Raw genomic sequence first — 24,858 nt, forward strand, 5'->3', positions numbered from 1 at the left:
CATGAGTTGGGCCACCGTGTGCCTGGCCGGAAGCAGGCAGCCCAAGATGGCATAGGAGGGGTGCTTTGAACCCAAGGGGAGTTCTAGTTTCCCCCTCTGGCATGCGCGCTGCAGGCAGGGGATACTGATGGTGTGTTCCACCCTCTCCAAGAAACACTGCGGGAGCGCAGTGCAGTGGACTGGACAGGAAGAACAGAGCGCCTGGCCTAAGGACTAGCCCCCTTCACACCAGCGGCAGGGGCCCGGTGAGACTTGTCTCCTGGCTTAGGACTAATGGGGGGAGGCAGGAGAAGACAGAGGGAGAAAGAGACAGTGGATTTGCCACGTCGGATCCAGGCTGGGGCAGAGGAGGGCTAGAATGGTGCCTCTCCTGTTTCGACAGGGTGGAGAATAAGGTCTGAGAACACTGGAAACAGCCGGAAACAAGAAGAGTGCTCTGTTATCGCCAGCACGGTGTGAGCAGCCCTGCCTGTGGGACTCAGGGTGTGATAAGACTGGTGCCTGATTGCCCAGCTCCCGTGACCAAAGCCAGAGAAACGCTACGGAAAACAATCCAGCGCCCAGCCCACACGGGCCGTGCCAAGGCAAACCCTGCAGGTAAACAGACAGAGAATGGCACTGGCGGAGGAGGAACACAGGTGCCAGGTTTGCCAGAGGCTCTCAGCCGTTTTACTCTCGTGTAACTAGCCAACGGTCCAAAGCACAAAGATCCCCCTCTGCTAGCACGTGACCATGGAGAGCAGCACCTCGATGGAAAAAGGTGGAAGAGAAAGAGCAAGAGCAGCGGCTCCTGCCTCGTAGGGCCTTTCAGAGGAGTTACAGCGCGGCACCTTTTTCCATCTACGTGTTGACAGGAAGCCACGCTCCCATTGTGCCTTATGGCTCGCCCGTCGCTTTCAGTTTTGCCTCTTTGGTGTGTTGGCTGTTTTAAGAAACGAGATTTTTAAAATGTTGGTTTTGTTTTACACGTATTGGGTTCTGTAAAGCAATGCGATTCAATACATCACATTTTAGAGGAAAGAACATTTGCCCATGTTTGGTGCATTTCTAAAGACAGTTTAGCACGCCGTGTACATAGTCTGAATGGTGAAGGAATAAAGGAGAAGCATTAACATGTATTTTTGGAGGGGGAAAACCACATTGTTAGGACAATGCGAGCGTTTTTAAGACAGGTCATTTACCAAACGTTAGCAACTGCAGAATAAAGAAAAGTGAAGACAGATCTCGAATCATCCCTTTTTAGAAAACAATGGCATGCAGTTAGCATCATCTGCTCTATATTTGAGAGAGTTTGTGCGTCTGCGTTTCTGTCCATGTGTCTGAGTCTGTTTGTTCAAGAACTCCTTCTACATGGGACAAGCTAGTACTACTAAAGTTGGTATGTAGGCCAGGGCTGGGAGCTCATTGCAGGAGGAGTAACGGTAATTCGAATTAAAGCTCCTAATTTGAACTACCTAGCCCGTGCCTTGTGTAAAACGCGGACAGTTAGTTCGAACTACCGGGCATTTAAAAATGGCGGCGCCCGGGACCATGCAAATAAAGCCTGGGATATTTAAATCCCGGGCTTCATTGGCAACTTCGAATGCCTACATTAGCCACTCGAGTTCAAACTAGGGTGGCAGAGTAGACATACCCTCATACAGCCTCGGGATTCCATTACAGTCGGCCAAAGCTTTCAGGAAGGAGGTGTCCGGTGGGGTGGGGTGGGGTTAGCAGGCAGGGTAGCTGGTGCGCAGCGACCAAGCGAGTCGCTGGCACCCGTATGCCTGGTTTCCAGTGCCGTGGAGAGGAGGAGGAAGAGCAAATGGAGAGTTTCCCAGAGCGAAAGGCCTGGGATTTTGGTGACGGGCCTTGGACTCATGTAAGCGGGTGAGACCTTGTGGTCCTCATGGGCTGAGGTTCCCACGCTGCTGCACCCTCATCAGGCGGAGGGTGGCAGAGCGGAGTCCTGGGGGTAGGCTGGGGAGACCCTACTCCACGTTGTGGGGTAAGTGTTACAAAGCTGTGTCGCCCTGGGCCCCGTTACAAAGTACGGTAAGGAGCCCCCCGTATAGGAGAGCTGGGGTGATGGGCACGCAGCGCCCCCTCCCCCCCGTGTCATAGTTCAGTTGAAGTTGCAGCCTGCTGGTTCATTCATGTGTCCTCCTTTGGCTGCCGTGTCCACACCAGTTCCTCCTGGGTGCAGGGGCTGTCGCCAAGACGCAGCGCTCCTGGGGACCGACTCCGGGCCCATGACTTTCCATAGCAGCACATCATGCCTGAGCTGTGGCCCCCAGACAGCTCACGACAATCCTGGGTCTCCAGCAGTGCCGGGCTTCCTGCAGACAGCTCGCCCGACAGCCCCAATTGAAGCTCTGTTTGGTGCAGCGAGTTTGTCGGGTCTGAGGAGAGAGCTGTTTGCCAAGAACATGGGACCCTTCCCCACACAGCCTGTGTCCAAAGTCCTGCCTGGCTCGGGCCCTGCCTAGTGGAGAAGCCCCCCTCCCCGCTTTCCCTACAGCAGCAGATGTGGTCATCACTCACGCCTGCCTGGGAGAGGCCCTGTTTTAAAGGGGTGGGGCAGGGGACAGGGACTCTTGGGGGGGGGGAACCCTAGCTTTGGATCCAGCAGCATCCAGATGTGTGACTGAGAATGGGACCGATGAGGGAGTTGAGAAGGAAGCCGTAGGGCAGCTGGAGGCTGGGCGAGGGGCTGATAGATTGGAACAGAGGAGGCCCTGTTAGGTCCTTCCTCCTCCAATTCGTCTCGCCAGGCTGGCGCTCTGAGTACCGCTGGTGGGCCATAGTCGGGATGTGGCTGGAGACGTCTTGGACTTCAGCCAACGGCCAGTAGGACCAGCAGGAGCCTCCACAGGCCCTGGGTGGGTTTGGATTGACCCCACTAAGAGGCGCAGGCTCTGGGAATCTATAGCAACCCGCCCAGCAAGCAAAGCTGTGGGCGGCGGGTTCTTGGCACAGGGTCTGACTTGCAGGGTGGTGGATGGCACAGAAAACAAAGAAAAGTTCTAACAAAGCCACCTTTCTTCTGCGCTCCAGACGCCGCCCTGCCAAGCCCCGGCGCACCCACACTGCGAGCACCAGGCACCGCAAGAGAGATTAGAGCTGGAAGAAGGGCAGGGCCAGGCAACCAATTCATAAGGGGCTGCCCTGGGCGGAGAGACGGAAAAGAACAGGACTGTGCATCTCCGACGAGGGATGCCCGAGGGGGGTTTGAGAGAGGGCTCTAGAACCTCAGCGGGGTCAGAGCAAAGGTCCAGCCAGCCCGGTGTCGTGTCTGCCCACGGTGCCCAGTGCCGGGAGCCCCAGAGGGAGTGAACAGAGCAGGGAACCATTGTGTGATCCCTCCCGTCGCCCATTCCCAGCCCCGACACAGCCCTCCCTGCCCAGCCCGGCTAATAGCCACGGATGGACCTGTCCTCCGTGAATCTCTCGAGCTCTTTTCTGACCCCTGAGATCAGGCTGCAGCAAGATGAACTGAGGAAAGGCCGTTACCCCGTCCCACAACACAAACCGGGGTCGCCCCATGAAAGTAACAGGCCCCCGGCTTGGAACCAGCGAACGGACGTAGCTGCACAGCGCAGGGAGGGACTGGGGCCGGGGTGCGGTGAGGGCCGGAGGCAGGACTGGGTTCAGAAGGGGAATTAGCTGCGTTCCTGGAGGACAGGGCCATCCGCGGCTGCTAGCCAAGGCGGTCAAGGGCAGGCTCCGGGTGTGCTGAACCTGGGCCAGTGCAGCCCACTGAAGGCTTCCCCAGGGAGCAAACCGGCGCTTGCTACAGGCCGGGGAAGGCCACAACATGTGTGGTGCCCCCCCAGGCATGCCCCGCTCTCCAGCAGGCACCCTGGGCCCTCACAAAGCTGAGCAGACAGGGCCGCCTTTCAACCGCGGGGAACCCGGGAGGGGCCCCGATTCATGCCAGATTGAAACGGGTGCCGCTTCTCCCGTGCGCCCGGCGTTGCTCCTCGTTTCCACCGGCGTCCGGCCGCCGCGTCAGACCCATCTCTGAGCGTCGTGGCCTTTACCCGCTTCAGTCGCCGTTCTCGATGGGCCCAAGCCAGGACGCATGGTCTGGGGCGCTCGGAATGGCTCTGGCAGGCTTAGCCCCTTCTCTAGCGAGTGCTACCCGAGGGCCGTTTTTTGCACCGACTTCGCCGGCCGCTGGGGTGTTTAACCAACTCTGCGCTGGTTTCCCTCGCCCCGCGCAAGGTCTGGGCCCCTCTGCTCTGCCAGCGCCTGGCCTGCGGCCGCGGGGCACTTAGGCCGACGTAGCCGCACTTCAGCGTGCAGCTGAGCGCACCAGGAAGTGACTGATGAAAGAAAAGGCTTCAGGGTATCCGAAAACCTTAGGAACGAGAAGGAAAATAGCAGGGCTTTTCCGTCCCACTGGCATCCGGTTTCACTCGCCTGCCAACGCCACGATTGTTTATTCCAGATATTCATCCACGGATCCGTTTGCTCAGACACGGCTTAAGCTTTTCAAACAAGCAGGAGCCTCCAATGAAAGGCACCAGCAATGTAGGCGGGGACTCCTCCCAGTGAAAACAGCTCAGGGGAAACGGACCAGCCCATACTCAACAGGGCTTGCGAAGAGTCGGAGCCCGGAGGCAGCCGCGAAGAGGCCATGGCCGGGTTTCACGTCCGCAGCGTCCTGGTGACCGGATCCAATCGGGGGATTGGCCTGGAGATGGTCAAGCGTTTCATTGGGAAACCCAACCCCCCAGAGGTGATCTTTGCCACCTGCCGGGACCCCGAGGGAGCACGCGCCCAGGTGAGACGCAGCCTCTCTGCTTGGCGGGACTTTGGGCTAGGATCCGTTCCCACAAGGGACGGGATGACAGCAGGCGTGGAGGGCCGATCCCAGGAGGACCGAGTGCGTAGCAGCTGCACGTTCCCCTCCGCTCCTGCATCCGCCTGACCAGGTAGAGCGTCTCAGACACGATCCCGTCACGGGGGCAGGGAGCCCGGCACGCTGCCCCGGCAGACACCCGCTTTGCCACCACTCCAGGCTTGCAGGGCAACAGGGCTGTGGTTCCCAAAATGCCCTGCCAGCTGAACCCCCAAAGTGCAGGAGTGCTGCCCAGTCGCCTCCGCTGAGCCCCCAGCCCGCCTTCCCCGGCAGGGCTGGGCCACCCGCTAACCCTGGCTGTCTGCCCAGGGCGGGAGCCCTGCCTGCAAGGCAACTTCCTCTCCGGCCCCTGGCACCGATCTCCGGCAGGTCCCACACACCTGGCTCCAGCCCGAGCACAAACCCCTCCTGCGCAATGAGCAGCTCACTCCACGGAGGGCAGGTCCGTCAGCGGCCCTTAGCCAGGCTGGAGTCCCTGGCCTCTGTGTGTCAGGGGCCGGGAATGGGCAACGGAGGCATCCCGAGAGGAGTCCCTGTTTGTTCCCTCCCTCTGGGGCCCTGGCATTGGCCGCGGTGGGCAGCCAGGACGCTGGGCCGGACGGACCTTTGGTCTGACCCAGCCTGGCCGCGCTGAGTTCTCTGTTCAGTCTGAGTCACAGGGGCCCAAGTCAGCTGGCCTGGGCCAGCCCCGGGGGTCCGATTGCAGGGCAGAGTCACCCTGATAGAGCAGCACATTGCTCCAGCAGCCAGCCTCAGGAGGTGCCTGGTGACCCCGACGCCCCGAAACTGCCAACAGGCTCCTCCTCAGGGGCAGGCCGAAAGCCCGCATCCACGTCGGGGGTCAGACCAAGAGCAATTTCGACAAGAATGTCCAAAATTCAACAAAAGAAAAAAGAACACGCACCCCCCCCCCCCCCCGGTCCCATGAAAAGCTTCGAGCTGAAAGGAAACACTCCCGTGCCAAGCAGGGAGGATTTTAAATACAATTAAGGGAAGCTGGCACCCAGAGGTCGGTGCGAATGGAAAGACAGACCCCACCACCAATTTGCGACCCCGTTGGGGGCTGCAGGAGCTGCCTGTTTTGCTCAAATGAGTTTTGGGCAAAGTCGGCCTCCCCCGTTGTATTGATACCCCCAACTCGCCCCATAGAACAGCACTGGGCAAAACCGATTCCACGCACCTCGACACTGCTTGGTGGTACAAGGTGCACCGCGACCTCTTTGCCGCAGCCTGGGGTGGGGAGGGGGGAGATCGGGGAGGTGCCTTCGCTGTCTCTCTAGGGCTCACAGAGCAATCACTGAATTGTTCCGGGGACTCTGGAGAGGGACCCTGGGGAGCAGCTGGAACAGGAGAAAAATTGGTTGGCGGGAGGCAGGGATGGGTCCAGGGGAGGGGGGGGCAGATGGCTGGGCAGAGAGGGGAGAATGAGAAGAGAGCAGGTGCAGAGAGGGGGAAAGACGAACCGGGGCAGGGTAGAAGAGAGGATGGATGGGGGAAGAGGAGACACAGACAGGCGGGGGGGGGGGGGGGGATGGGCAGCACGGAAGCGTTCCCTAACACTTTTCTGTTTTGCTTCTAGGAGTTAAAGATTTTAGCTTCAAAGCATCCAAACGTGGTGATTCTGCAGCTAGGTACGTCCTGACCTCCTCCGCCCCCACCCGCGCGCCACTCCAGTCTCCTCCAGCTGCTCCCTGATTTGCAACCCCCAACTCTCTGAGCTTCTGTGTTCTCTCTTTCCCAGCTTGCTAGCACCTGACTCACCCAATCACAAGCAGTGTTCCCTGTGAGCCGGGCGCTTGTGCGGCCACTCAGGAGAAATTCAAACGCCCCCCAGCTGATTGGCAGAGCCCCCACAGCTGAGTTTCTTGTTGTGGTGCACATTTGTACATGCACATAACATTATTCCACACGTGGCTGGAAAAAATCCACACACGGATGGAAAAGACTTGGGGGGGACCACAAATGTAACACAATTTAACACACAGCCAGTGCGAGCAGATTGTAGCTCCTTATTGCTGCACAACTCCCAAATGCTGCATTTGGTTCACTCAAAGGGGAGGGTCTCCCCACTGGATTATGCTCACCTGTGGGAGAACTTCCCCGCGAGAAAGAGACAAACGAAATCTCACACACACCTGGCATCTGCGGGAACAGTCTGCTTCACAGCACCGGGTAGAAAAGGCCTGGGGAGATCCCCACCCAACCTGCCCTAAGGTGGGGTGAGGCTGTCTCAGCAACAGAGCATGTCTGCTAACAACCACGTAACAGACCAAGCTGTGGAGAGAGGCTATTTATTAGGGAAATGCTCAGCTAAGATTAGGCGATTACAGTTTCCAGACTTTTTCCTTGGAGATTCCCCCTTCTCCCCCCACCATTTTCCTTCTCAAAAATAAAACTCCCTTGGCCTTTAAAAAAAAAAAAATCTCAAAATTATTCTCCACCCAGAAGTCAGTCCCTTGGTAGTTTTTTCTTTAGTCCGTTGTTCACCCGCATGCTCATGCGCCTTCCTCGTGAGCCTGTGGCCGGGTTTTCACAAATCCCGCTGAGAAAATGTCTTTGATTAAAATGGGCCTGAATTTCAAAAAGGCCACTTGGAGTCGCGTGAGGAGCCAGGAACATGCATTCGTCAGTGGCTTCACCCAGACTTCTCTGACGATCAGGCCCAGTGGTCTCTCAAGCCAGACTCCCAAAATGAGTGGGCCCTGTTGACCAAGCTCGCACAGGAAATGTGACAGAGTTGGGTTCTTGGCCACCCGGTTCCCAGACCAATTTTTAAGCACCGGACATAAAGTCTAAACTCCTAACCGTATATTTCGGCTCCTGAATCGATGTGCTCTGGCTTTGTGATCCGTCAGGCTAGCAGGTGCCAAAGTCTGGCTGTAGACGCCCACTCGAGGGTGACCAGTTTGCAGAAAACTAGAACACGCAGCCCCTCGGGAGCGCTCACCGAAGGCCGCCCCTGCTTAACACCGCGAACCAAGAGTACATTGTAAATGAACCCCAAAATAATTCTGATCTAGCAGCTTCGCCTTAGCCAAAAGGGCCCCCCGCTCGCCCCGCTCCATGGCGCAAACCACCTTCAGTCGCAGGGCACAAAGCTAATGCAGGCATGAGAGCAGCTGTGCCTAAGGGCCCCGTCCTTGCAGAAGAGCCAGCCTTGGCTTGCATCCACCCCCAACACTGCCAGAGTGCGGAAGCTTGACGCTGCACCTCAGAGCTACTCGGTACATTCGTTGGCCTGCGGGGCTCTGTGCTCTTCATTACAAGTGCCAGCGCATTCCAGATACGAGCAGCCTGTTCGGCACCCTGGAAAGACGCCGCAACCGTTCCACCTGCGACGGGCAGCCCCTGGTGGGCTGTGGCCCTGCCCTGCCCTCAGTGCACGCCCTAGCAGGGGGAGCTAAGACTGGGCTGCGGGGTCTGGGCCACCCAGCAGTGTCAGGCGTGAGCCTGGTCTCTGCTCAGCACACGACCTGAATTCCGTCCGCTGCTGTGGGACGTGGGCTCTGAAGCAGGCTCCTGGAGCGGAGCCGTTCCCGGGGATGTTCACCCTGAGCCGTGGCCCACGAAAGGCGGAAAGAGGGGCAAGATTTAGACAGGCACCTGCCGGGGATGGTCTGGACGGGGCGGGGTCCTGCCGCACGGGCAGGGGGCTGGGCTCCATGCCAGTTTCTTTGCCCCCCCCCACAAGCAACAAGTGTGCGAGGAAAGGAGCCCGACTCTGACCCAGGCTAGCAGCTAGAACGGGGGGCTTGCCTCTGAGCCCCGCTGGGCCCCGCGCGCGGCTGGGCGCCCTGCTCTGCACGTCGGGCAGTGCGCGGAAACGCACCCAAAGCTGCCGGGACTTTCTCGCTGCCAGTCTTGGCCCCCTGCCATGCTCCAGCCCTGCTCTAGGTGTGAGCCAGGTTCCTGCAGGCTGGACAGGACGCGGCGATTTTCCTGCCTGTCTGTTTTCTTTGCTGCTCTCCTGGCTCTTGGGGTCTAACTTGTGGCCGGAGCGTTAAGGGGCCGACCCACCTACCCCGAGTCAATGAAACGTTGAGAGGACCAAGCCCGTGTCCCCTCTGACGCAGGCCGGGAAGGGTCCCTGGCTGAACCCCCCCGCCAGGCTCACGGCCCGCCTGCCTTCTCTCTCCAGAAGCTACGGACGCCGCGAGCATCACGAGCGCTGCCAAGGAAGCAGAGGCCCGCCTGGGAGGAACGGGCCTAAATCTGCTGATAAATAACGCGGGCGTCATGCCGCCCAGCACGCTGGCGTCAGCCTCTTCGGAGGACATGCTGAGCGTCTACAGCACCAACGTGGTCGGGCCGCTGCTGGTGACCCAGGTCTGAGTCTGAGAAGAGTTTCAGGTCACGGCCGGGGAGGGGATCCGGCCGTTCAGCCGCCCGCTGCCTCCAAAGCCTGCGGCCTGTTTGCCACCCCAATAGACCTCTCTGTGCTGGGAAAGCCCAGCGCAGCGGCTGGTGTCACTGGGACCTGCTGGGGGGCTCCCACGCCCGGCCCGCAGGCCCGTCCTGACGAAAGCGACTGTGCAGTCCGGCCCAGGTCTCCTGGTGGGGCGGGGGGGGCTCTGTTACCAGCCCCCAAACCCCGCCTCTTCCTGCCATCTCCCCCCAAGGCACACGGCCACGGCTGCTGCGTGGCACCAATCCCCACCCCCGCTGACCCCCAAGCCCGTGTGTGGGGGCCAGGTGCTGACCCCCGTGCTAGGAGAAGGTGGGGGTTGAGGAGCTGCTCGGGGGAGCGGATGGGGAAGCCGCTCCTGGCAGGCGGGGTGCCGAGAAGGGTGGGAAGAGGGTGCGGGAGGACGCGAAGCGGAGAGTCGGTCGTGGGGTGGCCCCGGGGCTGAGACAAAACGACCTCCCGTCTCCTCAGGCCTTCCTGCCCCTGCTGAAGAAGGCTGCCCAAGGGAGCAACCAGAAAGGGCTGAGCTGCAGCCGGGCAGCCGTCGTCAACATCTCCACTGTCCTGGGGTCCATTGCGAAAACGCCGGAAACCTTCTCCTTCGTGCCAGTGGTCTCCTACCGCTGCAGCAAGGTACGGCCCCCGGGCAGCCCGGCGCGGGAGCAGCCGCGAGGGAAGGGAACACCCCCGGAGGCAGTTACACCCCCGTGCCCCAACGGGATGGGTGTGACCCCCAATGGAGAGGGCGGCTCTGGGGGCCCGGGCGGCTCGGCCTCCGCTCACCGTGGGCTTTTGCCGGCAGGTGGCGCTGAACATGCTCACCAAGTGCCAGTCGCTGGGCTACCAGGAGGACGGGATCCTGTGCGCGGCGCTGCACCCGGGCTGGGTGAAAACCGAGCTGGGGAACTTCCAGCCGGGCGTGCAGGTAACTATGGCGACCCGCCGGGGGAGCGGGCCCGGGGTACGGCCGGGGGTCCCCTGCGTTCGCTCTGGTTGCTGCAGGTGGCGTGCTGCTTGGCAGGGAAACGAGCCGGCCCAGGGACATGTTTCTGCGGCTGAGCAGCCTCCGGCCCAAGCGCAGTTAGGAAGTGCAAAGACCAGGGCCTGGCCGCCAGGGCCAGCGTATCCCGCTGCGGGTGCTCCTCTGACTTTACCCTGCGGCCCTGCTCTGGGCGGGGACTTTTCCACCTGGCAGAGAGACCAAGGGGCGAGAGGATCGCGGTCTGTGAAATCATGGCTGGAGTGGAGAAAGCGAAGAAGGGAAAGTGATTGACTTGTTCCCGTCACACAAGAACTGGGGGTCACCCAATGAAATGAACAGGGAACAGGTTTAAAAGAAACAAAAGGAAGTTTTTCTTCACTCAGCGCAGTGTCAACCTGTGGAACTCCTTGCCGGAGGATGCTGTGAAGACCAGGGCTTTAACTGGGTTCAAAAAGCAGCTAGATACATTCACGGAGGACAGGTCTATCTATGGCTGTTAGCCAGGCTGGGCAGGGAGGGTGTCCCTGGCCTCTGTTTGTCAGAGACGGGCAATGGGCGACAGGGGAGGGATCCCGTGAGGATTCCTTGTTGTGTCCCTCCCTCTGGGGCACCTGGCATTGGCCGCTGTGGGCAGACAGGACACTGGGTCAGATGGACCTTTGCTCTGACCCAGCCTGGCTGATCTTATGTTCAGGTTGCTTAAAACGCAGATGGCTGGCTCACGCTGGTGCGCCCACCTTCGTTAGCGCCCCACCTTTGTTAGCGCCCCACCTTCGTTAGCGCCGGGGAGGCTCAGTTGTGTGTCCCGGTGCAATAGGTTTGTGTAGAGGCAGCTTGAGTCATCCTCAGCCCCACTGGAAACCAATGCTTCCCCGCAGTCTGCCCCTGTGCCGGTGTATAGGCAATGCTCCCCGCTCTGCCTAGCCCCTGGGGTTGGGGAGGATTTACCGTGGGCTCAGAGGAGCAGAGCTTGGTGCCCAGCGGGGCAGGCTGCTCTGCTGGCTCACGCGCCGGGGGAATGTTGCAGGCGGACCTGACGGTGGACGAGAGCGTCAGCGGGCTGATGAAGATGCTGTGCAACCTCTCCGAGAAGCACCACGGCGCCCTGCTGACCTGGGAGGGAAACACCCTGCCGTGGTGAGGGCCCGACGCGCGGGCGGACGGGAGCCAGCAGCAGCCTGACAGAGCCCTCCGGCACCTCGCTGTGCACAGATAATAAAAACCTCTCCCTGACCCCCAGCCTGTTGATTCTCTCCCCGGGGAGCCGTGGGGGCAGGACGCCGCAAAGCCACATGGACCACGGAACAGACGCCCTGCTGGGTGCCGAGGGCTCCACCCGTAAGATAAGCAGGCAGCAAGTGTGAAGAGTCAGGACAAGGGGCAGAGAGGGCCAGGGGATAGACCATATTCCCTGTAATCCACTCACGTGTGGAAAAAATTTTTTGCGTGCACCAAGGCAGGCGTGAATGTGCACCACTCCTAGGAACAATAATCCTAGGTGAGGGGGCTCTGCTAGTCCTTTGGGCCGCATCAGAATCTCTCCTGAGCGGCCGCCCGAGCGCCCAGCCTCCAGGGAGCCCTGGACAGGTGCCTGGACAATGTCGGGACCGCTGGTTACCCTGCCCCCAATTGCTGCTGTTCTATTGGCCAGGGAAGAGCCCGCACCCCATACACACTGGGCCACCTTCCCATCCCCCCGGTCTGGCCTCCCCTGCAAACGCTGCACTCTGCTCTTCCCACCTGGTGCGTTGGCTGTCGCCCCTGCGGGCTGCTGCCTGCCTGGTCCCGCCTCCTGCATCTCTGGATCCTGCCACGCCCCAAGTAGCAGGGAGGGTCCTGGCTGGGAAGGAGGGGACCCAGGTCCCCCCCATCCCGGGTTCCAGGCCAGGGACCTGTGGCCAGCTAAGCTCTGCTCCCTCGGACCTTGGCCTTCCCGCAGCCCTCCCTGGCTGGACGGTACCTCGGCCTCTGGCCAGGCCTTTCCCGTTGTAGCACCTGCTCCAGCGTCAAAAGGGTTAAAAACAGCCCTGGGCAAGGCTGTCCCGGGAGCCAATTAGAGCGAGGCAGGCGACAGCCAATCAGGGCCCAGCTAGGCCCTTATAAGAGTGGCCATGTGTGTCCTGCAGGAGTTGCAGTGGCTGTGCTGCCTTGGGTTACCCAGGAAAATGGGGAGTGGGGGGGAGGGGGCTATTCATCACAGCACCGGGGTACCACTGGCTCGGCTCGTCCCACACAACCCACCTCGCTGGCAAGGGACCAACCCCAGACTCTGTCCAAGAGAGATTTTAAAAACGCCCCCATCCCAGGCAAACGCTGGGCCTGGCTGGGCCCTCGTCCACAGGGACCCGCTAGCAAGAACGACGGTGCCACAGGAGTCTAGCCGAAAAGCTTTTAAACTTGTCCTTAGCCAGACGTACGATGCCAGATCGTTCTGTGCTCACTCGCCTCCCTGAGCAGGGGGGTTCAGAGACCCCCCCCGCTTCTCCAATGCCGCCATTTCCTATCTTCTGCCAACACAGATTTGTGGGGGGGGGGGGGGGGGGGATTTCACTCCGTTGGGCGCTGACCTGAGCATAGCTCTTGAACCCTCCAGCTCAGCGCTGCCGGGTGGTTCTGATGGGTTCTCCGCAAGGCGTGGCGGGCCAGGCAGCCTTTTGCAAGTGGCAGTTGGCCCTCGCTAGGTGCGAGCGAGCCTTGGATGGGAAGTGCTCCAGGGGATTGGTGTAAGGAGATTGGTGCTAAAGGATGGGTGGAAAGAGGGTGACACGCTGGCAGGGGAGGTACCGGCTCATGCCAAAGCCCCAAGCCAGTTTCCTTGTGAATTACAAGGAATCAAAGAGATTGTGAATCGTTGGAGAACATATTTGGTGTTTAAGCTTCATGAAAGCGAACGGGATGTTCCGTGCATTGTCGTCACGGATCAGTGCCCGGTCGCCGTGTCAAGGCAGGGAGCCCGCAGGTAACTGTCACGGATCGGAGCCCGGTCGCCGTGTCAAGGCAGGGAGCCCGCAGGTAACTGTCACGGATCGGAGCCCAGTCGCCGTGTCAAGGCAGGCATTTACATGGCAGAGAGCTGGCAGGTAACTGTCACGGATCGGAGCCCGGTCGCCGTGTCAAGGCAGGCATTTACCTGGCAGAGAGCTGGCAGGTAACTGTCACGGATCGGAGCCCAGTCACCGTGTCAAGGCAGGCATTTACATGGCAGGGAGCCCGCAGGTAACTGTCACAGATCGGAGCCCGGTCGCCGTGTCAAGGCAGGCATTTACCTGGCAGAGAGCTGGCAGGTAACTGTCACGGATCGGAGCCCAGTCACCGTGTCAAGGCAGGCATTTACATGGCAGGGAGCCCGCAGGTAACTGTCACGGATCGGAGCCCAGTCACCGTGTCAAGGCAGGCATTTACCTGGCAGAGAGCTGGCAGGTAACTGTCACGGATCGGAGCCCAGTCACCGTGTCAAGGCAGGCATTTACATGGCAGGGAGCCCGCAGGTAACTGTCACAGATCGGAGCCCGGTCGCCGTGTCAAGGCAGGCATTTACCTGGCAGAGAGCTGGCAGGTAACTAAATAACCCATCGGAGGAGCCAGCAGGCTTGTGTCACGCAGAGGAAGCACTGTAGCTAGTCAAAGAGAAACCCCGGGGTAAGCCACTGCCACGTGGGTGCCCTTTGTCCAGCCACACGTGGACGTGCCAGCCTGGCCAAAGCTGTGGCCATGCAGCAGGTGCCCTGCGATAGCTCAGCCGGCTGAGTGGAGGCCGGCAGTGAATGCTCAGCATGTGCCCTAAGGGGGCTGGTTCGAAGGAGCGCTGCCTGCCCGAGGCAGAGCAAGAGCCGAGAGGCAGGGCTGGCCGGTCTCTAGGCAGGCAGCGCCCTCCCGCCGCAGAGGAGCCAACCCTAACCCTTTTCCCGCCCAGGAGGCCGGGCGGAGGCTGGGCCGGCACGAGGGAGGCTCTGGGGACGCTGGGAAGCGCCGGGCCGCCAGCTTGCTCTGCTGAGCTCACAAGGCGGCCGGGCGCCCTCCCAGCGGAGCCAGCGGGAGCTGGGCCCCTAACCCAGCCACTTCTGGGTTTTCAAAGCTGCCCCGGGCTCCTTTCTACTGCGGGGCTATCGGGGCCCACAGCCACCCCGCGTGTTCTGGAACCAGTCTGCAGGCTGGCCCCTACCCTGGGAGTGCGGGGGCCAGAGGCAATCGCCCAGAGTTGCTCACCGGCCCTTTAAGGCTGGGCTGAGCGGCCCACGGAGCCTGGCCATGGGGTAGGGCTGTGCCCTCGGAGGGAGACCCAGCCCCCCCAGGTCCTGGCCCAGGGCCTCGTGAGCAGCAGGACGGCCCCCCACTCCCTCGGCGGGGATCTCTGCATGGGAGAGGCTGCTCCTGCACCCACCCTGGCCACTTCCTCCCTGGTCTGGCAGGGCAGCTTCCCACGTGCTCGTGGCGTCCTTCAGTACCTCGGGGACGGCCTCTCCCTCGCAGGCGGCGGGGTCTCCGCTGCCCTCCCCTGGGACGAGGCAGGCGCGCTCCTCTGAGGTCCCTTGCCCCCGGCAGCCAGCCCGGACTGAGCCGCTCTCCTGGCTTTTATACCTGGGCTGCAGTCCCAGCATGCCCAGCAGGGCTGTGGGGGCGGGGCTTCTTCAGCCAGGTGGGCCCGATTGGGCTCAGCCTTCCCAGTGTGGGGCTGGTCCACCCCGTCACTGGGGCCTTCACGCGGGGGTGGCCAGCAGAGGCCAGCGCCTAGGCCACGAGGCTGCAGCCTGCTCGGGGTCTCCAAAGCGACGGAGGCTCCTGCCGGCTTTTAGTTACCTGGGCCCGGGGCTGCCGGAGGGTCTTGCTCACTGTCGGCCTTAGAGCCTTGGCCGCCAGCTCCCACCCCAGCCATCACCCGGCAGCCCCTACGCCTCCCCTGGGGTGCCCGGCCTGGTCACTCCTCGCAGGTCGGCCCTTGCACCCTGCCAGCCCCGGCTTCTCCCCAGCTCGTCCGCGGGCCCCCGAGCCACGGCGTGGAGGTGACTCGCGGGTGGGGCCCGGGAGCAAGGTGGCGCTGGGCTCTGCCAGTCCCCCGCTCAGCGGCCTGGCAGAGCAGGGCTGTGGCCCCGTGAGGTGTAGAAACAGGGGACGCGGCTGCCTTGCCGGCGTGAGGGATGTGCACGTGGGAGAGTCGGTCCCCGGCTCTGCCGCTGGCTGCGTGGCCCGTGGACGTGGCGCTGGCCTCCTGCACCAGGGGTGGGGGTCGAGCCCCCTCTGGGCCGACCAGAGAACCACTGCCTGTCGGTTACCAGGGAATTTGGCTTCCTTTGCGCGCTGCGTGAACACTTGGCAAGGACCCCCGCGTGGGCACCGTCCACGGCCCAGGGCTGCCAGGCCCCGGTGACACAAGCGCCCGTGGCAGGGGCAGGCTGAGAGCAGCGACTGGGACAGCGGCGGACGGAGCCGGGCTCTGACGGAGCCGCAGGGGCGCCTGAGACAAAGGGGTTCAAATGGGGGGGCGGGTTAGCGAGCTGGGTCTGGCCAGTTTACAGGAACTGCCAAGGCCCGGAGCTTGGTGCTGACCAGGGCAGTCTCGAGGGGGGCGCGGGACCTGGGGCAACCTCCCTCCAGTGCCCCAGGGGTGGGGTCCAGGGCAGCCCCCCGCCACAGGCCCCGCCCTTCCCCAGCTCTGCCCCCTCCGCGGCTTGGGGGCTCACAGGGGCCTGGCGCTGCAGCACAGGGGCCACCTGCCCCCATTAAGGAGCTGGGAGCTGGGGCAGCCCGGCACCCTGTTCCATTCCCCTCCTGGCCTGCAGCACCTCGCCTCTGCTTCTCGGGGGGCCCACGGGCGTTAGAGGCTGGGGCTGGGCAGCAGGTGGGTCCCAGCCTACTCCCCCCTTCACTCCCATGTTAGCGGCCTGAGGCTGGCGCTGCGACCGTCAGGGCCCGGCCGTCCCTTTGGATTGGACCCCAGGCACCCGGCCACTCCCTGCCGCCTCGCACGCGTGCCCGCCTGTCCCGGCTGCCGACTGGGGGGATTCCCGGCTCCAGGAGGAGTGCCCTTGGGGGTGCCCGCGTGTGTAACCGCCTGGGCCGGCGCACCGGTGGTCTCCTGGCGGGGTAGCGGGACCCTGCTGGGCTCAGCGGGCCCACGAGTGAGACGCGCACCCGGGGGATGTGGGGAGCCCCGCCAGACATCACCTCCCCCAGCTAGAACCAGCGCGCTGTGCAAGCCCCCCCGGGCCAGGCCCCCGGCGCGTGCAGCACAGAGGTGGGGCTCGCCGGCTCCTCACCCCGCCCCGGGGCCTTTAGCTGCAGCCTCACGCTCCCCCAGCCGAGCTCCTTTGACAGCTGCCCCCGGGGGGGGGGTCCGCACAGTGCAAGGGGGCCTGCAAGGTGCGAGACTCGCCCCTCGGCCTGTCCCTGCCTCACCCCCTCCTTCGGCAAGCGGCCGGGGGGGCTCCAGCCTCACCCCCCTGCTGTGAGCAGCTAGGAGCCCACACGGTAGCCCAGCTCGGAGCCGGGAGCCCTGCCAGCAGGCCGCCTGGGAGAGGGGTGTCAGGAGCCTGGGGACAGCCAGCCTCCAGCTGGAACCCGCCCCCCATGCAACCCCTAGGAATTCTGCACCTGCTGCATCGGGAGCCAGGCCTGGGGGCTGCAAACCAACTTGATGGGGCAGGGAAACCTGCCCCCCCCATGCTAAGAGGACACCCAGCTCACCCAGCTCACGCCAGACCAGAGGTTCAGCCTGTACAAAGCTGGCTGGCGCCCTGCCCTGCGCTTGCCCACTGCCCTTTCAAGAGCCCAGCTGTGTCTGGCCCCAATCAGCTGAGTGACGGGGGGAGGATCGGGGCAGCCCTTGCTGCCTGGAAACCCTCCAGCCCAGCACACGGCCAACGCACCAGGCGAGAGGCAGCCAGCAAATCTCCGAGCCGGCAGAGCAGGGGCACTGAGGGCAGCCCAGGGGTTCTGTCACGTTACTGGATTTTGAGGGGAGCAGCCAGATCACTGCAGTGCCCATGGGGGGGGGGGGGTTGTTTGCCCCAAAAGTTGGTCCAAAGGGAACCATGTGAGGTGCCAAACAAAAGCTACTGTCTTCTGAGTCTGTGTCTGCTCTTCATATACCTGTATGAGGTGTGTGTGGAGTTAGGAAGATGTGCTCTGTCTGGAGACTGGAGTGTCTATCTGGGGTTGAGCAATGGGCGAGAAAAGCTCAGCCTATGGACATGCTAATTAGCAAGCCACCAGGAACAATAGGTCTCTTAAATACCAGAGACCCACCTGGGAAGGAATCTAGGTGCCTGGCCACTGACCATGTGACTCTCTCCAGCTTGGAAGAAGCCAGGGAGGGATATAAATATGCCATGTGGCCGACTCCATCTTGGTATCCAGTTTTGCTCCTGACCCCAGAGGCAGCTTTGCAGGGAATCACGAGTCAGAAAGAACTGTGGGCCTGTCCTGACATAGGATGTAACCAGAGACTTTTAAGCCAGCAGTTATAACATCTCTGCTGCAAGCTTGCATCGAGACCTGGGAGACTCGGTGCATGTAACGTAGGATACTTTAACAACCTTACACTCATGCTTTTCTGTCTTTTAGTAATAAACCTTTAGATGTTAGATGCTAAAGGATTGGCCCAGCGTGATTTGTGGGTAAGGTCCTGAGGGTAAATTGACCAGGGATCTGTGGCTGGTTTCTTGGAACCGGACAGAACTCGTTCAGGGTAGGTGAGATTGGGTTCTAAAACCCCTCACCTGGGGGCAGGCCCAGGGCTGTTTGGGGCACGGAGAGAGCTGGGGTGTCGGAGGGTTTTGCTCACGAGGCTTCTGGCTGGCCAGGCAGGCAGCTGGAGCGCTCTGTGTGACTGGTTTGTGGCCTAGTTGGGAAGGTCTCCAGTCAGGGGCTGTACAGAGCCCCTAGTTTGAGCAATTCGCCCTGAGCAGAGCCCTGAGCTGTGCCCACACCCGGCCCGGCCCATCACAGGTTCCCAGGCCCCCCAGAATCAGGAGCCAAACTCGACCCACTTAGCGTTGGTTATGTGCACTGTTTATTGCAGGATTAGCGCTGGAGCCTTTGGAAGACGCGTTTCCAAGCTCAGCTGGGGGCGGTTGAGCTACAGTCCAGCTTTCTGGCGAAGGCGGCTGAGAAGCTGCATTTACACAGTGACTCCAGGGCCCGGGGGTTTACAGAAAACACCAAGCGGCGTAGGATTCGCGATCCAGCCTCACAAGTTGGCAACACAGAAACAGGAGCAGAGACCATCGTCTGACAGGCGGGGGGCGAGCACACAGGCTGAAGGGTGTCTCCATCTGACAGGTGGGGCAACGGGTGTCACCGTCCGACAGGCGGGTGAAGTGTGTCTCCATCTGACAGGTGGGGCAACGGGTGTCACCGTCCGACAGGCGGGTGAAGGGTGTCTCCGTCTGACAGGCGGGTGAAGGGTGTCTCCGTATGGCAGGCAGGGGCCCAGCGCACAGGCTGAAGGGTGTCTCCGTACGGCAGGCGGGGGCCCAGCGCACAGGCCGAAGGGTGTCTCCATCCAACAGGCAGGGGCCCAGTGCACAGGCCGAAGGGTGTCTCCAACAGGTGGGGGCCCAGCGCACAGGCCGAAGGGTGTCTCCAACAGGCGGGGGCCCAGCGCACAGACCGAAGGGTGTTTCCAACAGGCGGGGGCCCAGCGCACAGGCCGAAGGGTGTCTCCAACAGGTGGGGGCCCAGCGCACAGGCCGAAGGGTGTCTCCAACAGGCGGGGGCCCAGCACACAGGCCGAAGGGTGTCTCCGTCCAACAGGCGGGGGCCCAGCGCACAGGCCGAAGGGTGTCTCCAACAGGCGGGGGCCCAGCGCACAGGCCGAAGGGTGTCTCCAACAGGCGGGGGCCCAGCACACAGGCCGAAGGGTGTCTCCGTCCAACAGGCGGGGGCCCAGCGCACAGGCTGAAGGGTGTCTCCAACAGGCGAGGGCCCAGCGCACAGGCCGAAGGGCGTCTCCGTATGGCAGGCGGGGGCCCAGCGCACAGGCCGAAGGGTGTCTCCGTCCAACAGGCGGGGGCCCAGCACACAGGCCGAAGGGTGTCTCCAACAGGCGGGGGCCCAGCACACAGGCCGAAGGGTGTCTCCAACAGGCGGGGGCCCAGCACACAGGCCGAAGGGTGTCTCCGTCCAACAGGCGGGGGCCCAGCGCACAGGCTGAAGGGTGTCTCCAACAGGCGAGGGCCCAGCGCACAGGCCGAAGGGCGTCTCCGTATGGCAGGCGGGGGCCCAGCGCACAGGCTGAAGGGTGTCTCCAACAGGCGGGGGCCCAGCGCACAGGCCGAAGGGTGTCTCCATCCAACAGGCGGGGGCCCAGCGCACAGGCCGAAGGGTGTCTCCGGGTGCCCTCGCTTTTGCTGCAGCCAGCGCAGGCCACGCCAGGCAGCCCCAGGGCAGCGGTGAGCTCTAGGTGGCCGGCACGCTACAAACACGGTTAGCTCAGCGGGCAGTGGGCCACTGTGCGCTAGGAAGAGGCCCCGGGCAGATGGCTGCTGGCACTCTCAGACTGGCTGCGGCTGCCGGCCTGGCCTGGCTCCCCCCGCACTGGGGCAGGGTGGACCGTGTCCCTGTACGTAGCCCCCTCACACCCGGGGCCCAGGCGCCTGCCCTCCGACCTCCCCATGCTGAGCAGGGTCAGTCCAGCTGCAGGGGGATGCACGCCAGTGGTGCAGCCAGGGGCAGACAGCCCCGTTTCCACGGCAGGCCTGCGCTCTCTCTCGCAGCCCCGGGTCGCTCGGCCCGCGTGGAGCCGGTCCTCGGGGCTCTGCTCTGCTGGAGCCGTCCCGGCAGAGCGGTGGAAATTCATCCTGTCCGTGGCAGGAGAGGCCACCCCCGCCCCCGGAGCCACGGAGCCAGAGAGATTTCCTGCGCTCGCCCCTCTGGGCCCGGGGGCGCTAGGTGGAGCGCTGACGTCCTTCGGGCACGGGAGGCGGCAGGTGAGACACGGCAGGGGAGCCGGGGCGGTGGAGGTCACACGATGACAGGCAGCGGGACGTGGCAGCGACACGGAGGGCAGGGCCACGCTTCCTTCCCGTGGAGCCCTACCGGCCTGCGGCAGGAGAGAGCCGGAGTGGGCGAGGTGAGCCCAAGGCACGGCCCTCCCCAGAGCCACTCGTGGTCCTTGGCCTGGGCCCAGCTGTCATGGGCCCTCCCCGGACCCTCCCACGTTTCGCAGGCCGTACGCCCAGCGATGGGGGAGAGGCAGTGACAAGTGAGGAGGCAGGGTGAGGGGACACAGGCCGGGTGTGGGTGGGGCGAGGGTGGGGGATGGGGAGGGCAGGGCTCAGGGGTACAGACAGTGTGTGGATGGGACTCGGGGGCTTGGGTGGGGCTCAGGGCCACAGGCGGTGCGGGGGGCGGGGCTCGGGGGCACAGGCCGTGCGGGGGGCGGGGCTCGGGGGCACAGGCCGTGCGGGGGGCGGGGCTCGGGGGCACAGGCCGTGCGGGGGGCGGGGGCACAGGCCGTGCGGGGGGCGGGGCTCGGGGGCACAGGCCGTGCGGGGGGGAGGGGCTTGGGGGCGCAGGCTGTGCGGGGGGCAAGGCTCGGGGGCACAGGCCGTGCGGGGGGCGGGGCTCGGGGGCACAGGCCGTGCGGGTGGGCGGGGCTCGGGGGCATAGGCCGTGCGGGGGGCGGGGCTCGGGGGCACAGGCCGTGCGGGGGGGCGGGGCTCGGGGGCGCAGGCCGTGCGGGGGGCAAGGCTCGGGGGCACAGGCCGTGCGGGGGGCGGGGCTCGGGGGCACAGGTGGTGCGGGGGGCGGGGCTCAGGGGCACAGGCCGTGCGGGGGGCGGGGCTCAGGGGCACAGGCCGTGCGGGGGGCGGGGCTCGGGGGCACAGGCCGTGCGGGGGGCCGGGGCTTGGGGGCACAGGCCGTGCGGGGGGCCGGGGCTTGGGGGCACAGGTGGTGCGGGGGGCCGGGGCTCGGGGGCACAGGCCGTGCGGGGGGCGGGGCTCGGGGGCACAGGCCGTGCGGGGGGGCAGAGCTCTGGCCCCCGCTCTTTGGGGCACTTCCTGTCCTTGCTCCCAGCCTGGGTGTGACACGGGCGCAAGCCGCAGGCGGGGACCCCCTCCAGAGGGGGGCGCTACTCACACAGCGCGCCGTACAGCAGCCACATGACCTTGGCGCAGTTATCTAGCAGGGCTTTGGGCCGCACGGCCTTCCAGCTGCTCCCCGCATTGGCGAACAGCCCCTGCTCCACCACGTCCCAGACCAGCGCGTCCACGTTGCCCTGCGGAGACAGCCCCTGGGGGGTAAATGGCCCGTTCCCTGCCCGCTGCCTCCGGCTGCCCAAACAAGCCACTGGCGCGCCGGGCGGGAGAGCCCCGGCACCATCTGCTCTCGCGCTGCCTCCTGGCGTGGCACTGGCAGGCCTGGTTCCCGTCTCGCCGGGAGCTCAGCACCCGTCACTGGCGACAGGGCCAGGCCAGGTGCACACAGAGGGACACCAGCCCAGCCCCCGCCCGGGGGAGCCATTGGTGGTTGAGTGGCCAAATGTGCACGAGACGCAGGTTCGATTCCTGGGCAAAGCCACAGCTGGGCCCTGGCTTGCACCCAGAGCCTTGCGGCGTGGGACTGCCTAGGAAACACCTCGAGCTCCTCCCTAACGGCCACTAACATCCAGACACACTGCACAGCTTAGTCCCAGGGGGGTGCCGTGTCTGTCGGGAGCAGCAAAGCCAGGGAGGAGTCCCAGGGCACCTGGGCAGTGCTTTCAGCATCAGCTGTTACCCTCAAATGCGCATGCCCTGACACAGCCGTCAGGTGCCTCGCTGCTTAGGTACCGGGAGAGAATTTTCTGCCACATTGGAGGTGATCTGGGTACAGGATTCCTGGATTATGACAGTCCGGTAAGAGGGGCCTCCTCCATCCTTCTCTCCTGCACAGACATGCACCCAAAGGAGGGAAGGACAATCACAGAGTTGTCTACATCAGAGTGCTCAGCTCATAGGAGCTGAGGGTTTCTACTAAAGTAATCTGCTAGGTTCAGCGTTAATCCATCATTAGGGTTCAGAGTTAACACCACATTGTGCTGGCTCTGCACCATTCACACCTCGTTGCAAAGTGTTGGAGGCCTATCATTTTGGCATGACTGATGCCACCAACTGCTTGACGGTCACACAGGAGGACCCCATAGCTACAAACCACGTCACCCCGCATGAATACGCGGCCCCCGTCTGGAGCGGAGTGAGCTGCGAGCCGGCAGCACTGCGAGAGGGGAAACAGTGACGCGGCAGGGGGAAATTCCCAGAGTGCGGGAGACAGGCGCCCACGCTGGAATTTAGCCATGACCCTGAGGTCCCCCCCCAACGCATGTGAAACTAGCGGTGGGATCTGTAACGAGCACTGTTAGTCAGCACGCTGGCTTGTGTCTCTGTCCAGCCGCTCCGCGGGGTTGTACAGAGACAGGACGCTATGAAAAAGCCGCTTGCATGAGCTGGAAATCAAACCCAGGCCTGTCCAGGAGCAAATCCCAAATTCTGCCGCGAAGCCGCTGCTAGGCCACTCCTTGGAATCGCTCTCCCGCCTGGGGGCACCAGCCTCTCGCGCGGGGGAGGACCCTTCCCCCGCCAATGCAGAGAAATCAGATTTTTGCGCGGGGGAGGGGGCGCTCCGTGGCAGGGCTGGGTTTGAACTTTCCGTTTATCTGGGGGCCCAGCCTGTTCTGGGCGCTCTGCATAGAAATCTGAGCAACAGGCCACGTCTGGCTCGTGGCCAGAGACAGCAGCCTCAGGGATTTTTGCTCCATTTCCTACAGCCCACCCGGGATGAGCAGGAAACAATTTGCAGAGGCAAGAGCAGGATCAGGCCAGGGCAAGCCCCGGGGATTCGGAGAGGCGGGTGCCGGGGCTTTCCTGAGCTCAAGCCCCCGGCCAGAGCAGCAGGCTGCTGTGTCAGCCAGCGGGCCACAAGCACAGAACCTGGCCCCCGCTCCGAGCAGGCCTCGCGCCGGGTGGGGCAGAGCCACGTTACGGCAGAGCAGCCTGGGGGCCCAGGGAAGGCTGGTCAGACTCCTGCAGGGAAAAGCAGGGGGAGAAACAGCCCGATGGAGGGGCCCGTATGGTAAAAGATGCAGCCGCAGCCTCCCCAGCTCGCTCCTCAGCAGGGCAAGCAAAGGAAAAAAAAAACCACTGCATTGGCCGGGAATCGAACCCGGGCCTCCCGCGTGGCAGGCGAGAATTCTACCACTGAACCACCAATGCACAGGATGCAAGGGAATGCTCGCAGCTGCCTGAAACCTTCACTAAGCCAGGCAGCCACTCCCCTCTGCCGGCTGCTCGGGCATCGTCCGCTCTCGCCATCGCCACGGGGCGAGCAGGGGCCGGCTCGGCAGCCAGACGGCAACCTGTGCAGACAGCGCCACCGTGGGGAGGATGCAAGCTGCCCCCCGCCCCTGGCATGATGCCCCTGCAAGCTCCGCGCCGCCCCCTGCGAGCTGCCCTCCTCTGCCCCCTGCAAGCTCCGCGCCGCCCCCCGCGAGCTGCCCTCCTCTGCCCCCCGCGAGCTGCCCTCCTCTGCCCCCTGCAAGCTCCGCGCCGCCCCCCGCGAGCTGCCCTCCTCTGCCCCCTGCAAGCTCCGCGCCGCCCCCCGCGAGCTGCCCTCCTCTGCCCCCTGCAAGCTCCGCGCCGCCCCCCGCGAGCTGCCCTCCTCTGCCCCCTGCAAGCTCCGCGCCGCCCCCTGCGAGCTGCCCTCCTCTGCCCCCCCGCCCCCCGCGAGCTGCCCTCCTCTGCCCCCTGCAAGCTCCGCGCCGCCCCCCGCGAGCTGCCCTCCTCTGCCCCCTGCAAGCTCCGCGCCGCCCCCCGCGAGCTGCCCTCCTCTGCCCCCTGCAAGCTCCGCGCCGCCCCCCGCGAGCTGCCCTCCTCTGCCCCCTGCAAGCTCCGCGCCGCCCCCCGCGAGCTGCCCTCCTCTGCCCTCTGCAAGCTCCGCGCCGCCCCCCGCGAGCTGCCCTCCTCTGCCCCCTGCAAGCTCCGCGCCGCCCCCCGCGAGCTGCCCTCCTCTGCCCTCTGCAAGCTCCGCGCCGCCCCCTGCGAGCTGCCCTCCTCTGCCCCCTGCGAGCTCCGCGCCGCCCCCTGCGAGCTGCCCTCCTCTGCCCCCTGCAAGCTCCGCGCCGCCCCCTGCGAGCTGCCCTCCTCTGCCCCCTGCGAGCTCCGCGCCGCCCCCTGCGAGCTGCCCTCCTCTGCCCCCTGCAAGCTCCGCGCTGCCCCCTGCGAGCTGCCCTCCTCTGCCCCCTGCGAGCTCCGCGCCGCCCCTGCGAGCTGCCCTCCTCTGCCCCCTGCGAGCTGCCCTCCTCTGCCCCCTGTGAGCTCCGCGCCGCCCCCCGCGAGCTGCCCTCCTTTGCCCCTTGCAAGCTCCGCGCCGCCCCCTGCGAGCTGCCCTCCTCTGCCCTCTGCAAGCTCCGCGCCGCCCCCCGCGAGCTGCCCTCCTCTGCCCCCTGCGAGCTCCGCGCCGCCCCCTGTGAGCTGCCCTCCTCTGCCCCCTGCGAGCTGCCCTCCTCTGCCCCCTGCGAGCTCCGCGCCGCCCCCCGCGAGCTGCCCTCCTTTGCCCCTTGCAAGCTCCGCGCCGCCCCCCGCGAGCTGCCCTCCTCTGCCCCCTGCGAGCTCCGCGCCGCCCCCCGCGAGCTGCCCTCCTTTGCCCCTT

At 63.9% G+C, this 24,858-nt stretch overlaps 3 protein-coding genes and 1 non-coding gene across 10 annotated transcripts in view; 1 reads left to right on the plus strand and 3 right to left on the minus strand.

Moving 5' to 3' along the window:
- Window positions 1-4,397: 4,397 nt before the first annotated feature.
- LOC102447720 (uncharacterized) lies at window positions 4,398-11,466 on the plus strand. The gene is made up of 6 exons (XM_075940600.2): window positions 4,398-4,768; window positions 6,426-6,477; window positions 8,985-9,172; window positions 9,723-9,884; window positions 10,054-10,176; window positions 11,261-11,466. The coding sequence occupies exons 1-6, from the start codon at window positions 4,622-4,624 to the stop codon at window positions 11,372-11,374; spliced, it is 786 nt and encodes a 261-aa protein (XP_075796715.2). The 5' UTR covers window positions 4,398-4,621; the 3' UTR covers window positions 11,375-11,466.
- Window positions 11,467-18,218: 6,752 nt separating this feature from the next.
- Window positions 18,219-19,521, minus strand: LOC149523681 (uncharacterized). The gene is made up of 2 exons (XM_089781388.1): window positions 18,568-19,521; window positions 18,219-18,510 (listed from the first exon to the last, which is right to left on the minus strand). Exon 1 carries the CDS (start codon window positions 19,519-19,521, stop codon window positions 18,583-18,585), a length of 939 nt encoding a protein of 312 aa, XP_089637514.1. The 3' UTR covers window positions 18,219-18,510; window positions 18,568-18,582.
- The window catches only part of IL34 (interleukin 34), a 29,764-nt gene continuing 23,124 nt past the window's right edge, over window positions 18,219-24,858 (minus strand). For 6 of the 7 annotated variants that reach the window (XM_075940604.2, XM_075940601.2, XM_075940603.2 and 3 more), the window contains 2 exons: window positions 21,313-21,451; window positions 18,219-20,272 (listed from right to left, as the gene is read on the minus strand). In XM_075940604.2, coding sequence (XP_075796719.2) covers window positions 20,265-20,272; window positions 21,313-21,451 — 147 coding nt within the window. In that variant the 3' untranslated portion in view covers window positions 18,219-20,264. Of the gene's footprint in view, window positions 20,273-21,304; window positions 21,452-24,858 lie in introns of those variants that run through there. The other variant, XM_075940605.2, reaches the window with a different exon arrangement.
- TRNAG-GCC (transfer RNA glycine (anticodon GCC)) lies at window positions 23,353-23,423 on the minus strand. Its single transcript has one exon. It is a non-coding gene; the product is annotated as a tRNA-Gly (tRNA).

Source organism: Pelodiscus sinensis, chromosome 12 (assembly GCF_052426305.1).
Source record: "Pelodiscus sinensis isolate ZL-2025 chromosome 12, ASM5242630v1, whole genome shotgun sequence".
Lineage (NCBI taxonomy): Eukaryota > Metazoa > Chordata > Testudines > Trionychidae > Pelodiscus > Pelodiscus sinensis.